This window comes from Mycena indigotica (genome assembly GCF_014461135.1).
Source record: "Mycena indigotica strain 171206Taipei chromosome Unknown Mind.scaff0011, whole genome shotgun sequence".
NCBI lineage: Eukaryota > Fungi > Basidiomycota > Agaricomycetes > Agaricales > Mycenaceae > Mycena > Mycena indigotica.
In genome coordinates, this window is record NW_023503010.1 from 1,115,939 (window position 1) to 1,119,267 (window position 3,329).

Genomic DNA, 3,329 nt, shown 5'->3' on the forward strand with positions numbered 1-3,329 from the left:
AGTAAAGATACTAGGCACGGTCACGATGAGACGGTCGGTTGGTCGGTCGGTTGCCCGGCTGGCGCGGCAACCAGGTAAAAGATCAGAGGATCATTTTACTTAGTTGTCACGCCCTTTCTAGCGTTAGAATACTTATTGACATACAAACTATGTATCCTTGTGCATCTGGCGCAACATCTAAGCTGCAAGGACAATTATCAGCCAAATTAGGCAATCTGTGATTCATCTCCCAGATCAGATTATCATTTATTGCTTGCCTCACTACACCGATGGCGCCGCCCACTCAGCGCGAGATGATTCGGCGCGCAATCCTATACCAATTCCAGCTACGATTGCTCTGCATCGGTGCATGGCGAGCATCCCTTGGTGACAGTGACTCCGAGTCTGATGACTCTGATAACAACTCCAGTGATAGCTCAGATGCTGCAGGGAACATACATCTGACCATGCTGCATACTTTGCAGGCTCTCCTTGACACCACAGCTATCATCCACCGGGTTACTTCCACTCGATATCTTACTCCGCGCCACAATATTATCAAGATGGGCCAACTTGAACTTCTCACTGCCTTCTCGCAGAGTCCCCAAGATCACGAACGCTTTGTGAACATGGTGCGCGTATCGCCCTATGTCTTCAGCTCAATCGTTGCTATGATTGAAAATGATCCTGTCTTCCAAAACAACTCCCCGAATGAGCAAACACCTGTCGACCATCAACTCGCAATAACACTCTATCGGCTGGGTCGGTTTGGGAATGGTGGCTCAATTGAAGATATTGCACGTTTTGCCGGTGTGGGCCACGGATCCGTTCCCCTCTTCACCAACCGTTGCTTTGATGCGATTGAACGTTTGCATCCGATCTTTGTGCGTCCACTCACACGGGATGAGAAGGAGATTGAGAAGAGCTGGATTGACCGACATCTGGGCTTCCATGGGTCATGGCGAGAGGGGTATATCATGTACGATGGTACAATTGTACCATTGTCCGAGAAGCCCACACTAAATGGTCAAGCCTATTTCACGCGGAAAAGCAACTACGGGCTGAATGTGCAGGTACGCTTAACTCTTTCTATTCATACAGCTCTGATTTATAGCAGATTGGCAATGTGCCTTCAAACCTACGAATTGTCGACTATTCGCATGGGTTTACAGGCTCTGCTCATGATGCATCAGCTTTTGAATATACGGCAGCACGAAAACACCCTGAACTTCTGTTTGAAGGAGACGAACATGGATTTGGTGACTCTGCATATGCTCTCTCCGAACATATGATTCCCATGTTTCGGAGTCCCGCTGCAGATCTTCCCGAAAACCACCTATTCTGCTTGACATTATCTCATCTTCGTGTTCGTTCTGAGCACTGCATGGGTGCCCTCAAAGGCCGGTGGCAATCATTCAAAGGCCTGCGACAAAGCATTGCCAAAAATCGACACCACGTTCGGGCATGTCGGTGGATCACGATTGGAATCATCCTTCACAATATTGTTGTTGAGCTTGAAGGCATACCAGAACACGATCCCTTTATTCTACAGGGTGGCGGTAATGACGAGCAGGAGGACATGGCAATGGGGAATGACCTTGTTGAGGGTGAGGCAAAGCGCCAGTGTCTCGTTGATGAGGTCAACACATTTCATCGTCATTAAAAAGTATAGTAGTAAAAAACAAATATACATGAAATAGGTTGTTTAACTAAAGAGTAGATTTAGTCAGAAGCATGGGTAGATGTACCATCTAGAGCGGCAATCTTTTCCAAATACTCTTCTCGTGTCCAGACACCAGCCTAAAATATCGTAAATCCAGCACAAAAAGTCAAAGAAGATGTACCTTGAATTCTTCGAACACAAGTTTACGTTGTTGAATGTCCAGTTTGCGTCGTTTGTGTTGATCAGCTTCGCGTTGCTGTTTTTCGAAGGCCGCAAGTGTCGTCTTAGTCATGTCCATAATCTCTTCCTCGAAACCCCGTTTCTTAGGAACAGTGGTTAGCGAAGAAGCACGGACAAGTGTGCTTTCCCGAGGGCCGCTTCGTGGCGTCACAGCAGGTGGAACGGGAGTCGGAGTGTTGGTAACGTTTGTGAAAACTCGATGTGGTGGCTGCGCGATCTCTGGCGTTTTGGGAGTTTCGGGAAGTCGCATATATGGTGGAAGTTCAGGCTTAAAGTCTGTGTTGCTTGGTTGTGACTGGCTCCAGTCACTGAAAGGCTGCGACAACCCCCAATCCGCTCCTCCACCTGACGACTGTGACCCATCCCAGTCAGCAAGACCAACCGGGGGTTCGTTCTCGAGCCAGTCAGATAGAGAAGCACCTATCTCGGGCATATCTTGACTTGACGATTTAGTTTCTGTTTGCGACACTGCTGGGCGCTCCGCTTGGATGATAGTTGTTCGCTGGCGGCCAGAAGGTGTTATCCCAGTGGTTGCGCAGATGGGGACAAGGTTAGGACGAGTTGACCATAAGCGATAGAGGTCGGGGAAGAAGGGAAAGTCGGCCTTGATAGCATCCCAAATGTTGCATGCATCCTGGGGCGTGTCGTGGTGGGGGCCATCAGCCTCGATGTAGTGCCACTGGGAGTCGTCCTCAGTAAGGCCTTCACCAGTCTTCTTCAGCCTCTTCATGTGCTTTTTGAAGGTATCTGCAAGGCTGTAGCTTGTAAGTCTGCAATAAAATGCGAAAACAAGGACCACACACGCGTCAATTTTCCTCTTCACCCGGTTTGCACCATCTTTCCCTGTCCCCAAACCCAATGCCTCCGATATACGCGTGTGGACCTTGTTCTTTGAGTCCCCAGATGTGTTCTACGCTGTTGGTGAGCCAAAGTTCATCGTAGTTATAACCCTCACCTGGCCAGGCTCTTTACCAAACAGGACCTTGAAGTTGGCGGGCTTGGCCAACTCAGCTATGGAGCCGTAGGTGGAGTTTTTTGACAAGTGTAGCTAGCTATTGCTAGTGAACAACTTGTCAAATCTGGTAGCTTTGCTCAGAGGCTGAAAGTGTCACTTTTGTGACTATATTTTTAATACTTTCTTTAATTACTATTGACCTTATTAGGTAGCTTATCATGATGTAATTGATGGCAGTGAGGCAAAGTCATCCATGTGGAACGATTTTTGATTGCCATCAATGATTTCAATCACTACATCAAGTTACATCATTTTAGTCCTAATTGGGTTTTAGCCTTATTCACTATATACCGGGTCATCGGCCTGAAGAAAAGGAGTTAAAAGTACCATATATAGTGCCTATTAGTCATATGATTAATATCAATATTCAATTAAGTCATTATTTCCAAATTAAGTGCTAGCATTTGTCAAATGTCACTAACTATTGCTAGC

General features: G+C 47.1%; 1 protein-coding gene across 1 annotated transcript; it reads left to right on the forward strand.

Moving 5' to 3' along the window:
- Positions 1 to 269: 269 nt before the first annotated feature.
- MIND_01164300 (DDE Tnp4 domain-containing protein) lies at positions 270 to 1,642 on the forward strand (the record flags this gene model as incomplete). Its single annotated transcript, XM_037368163.1, has 2 exons — positions 270 to 1,052; positions 1,097 to 1,642. 2 exons carry the CDS (start codon positions 270 to 272, stop codon positions 1,640 to 1,642), a joined length of 1,329 nt encoding a protein of 442 aa, XP_037215089.1.
- Between the last annotated feature and the right edge of the window lie 1,687 nt (positions 1,643 to 3,329).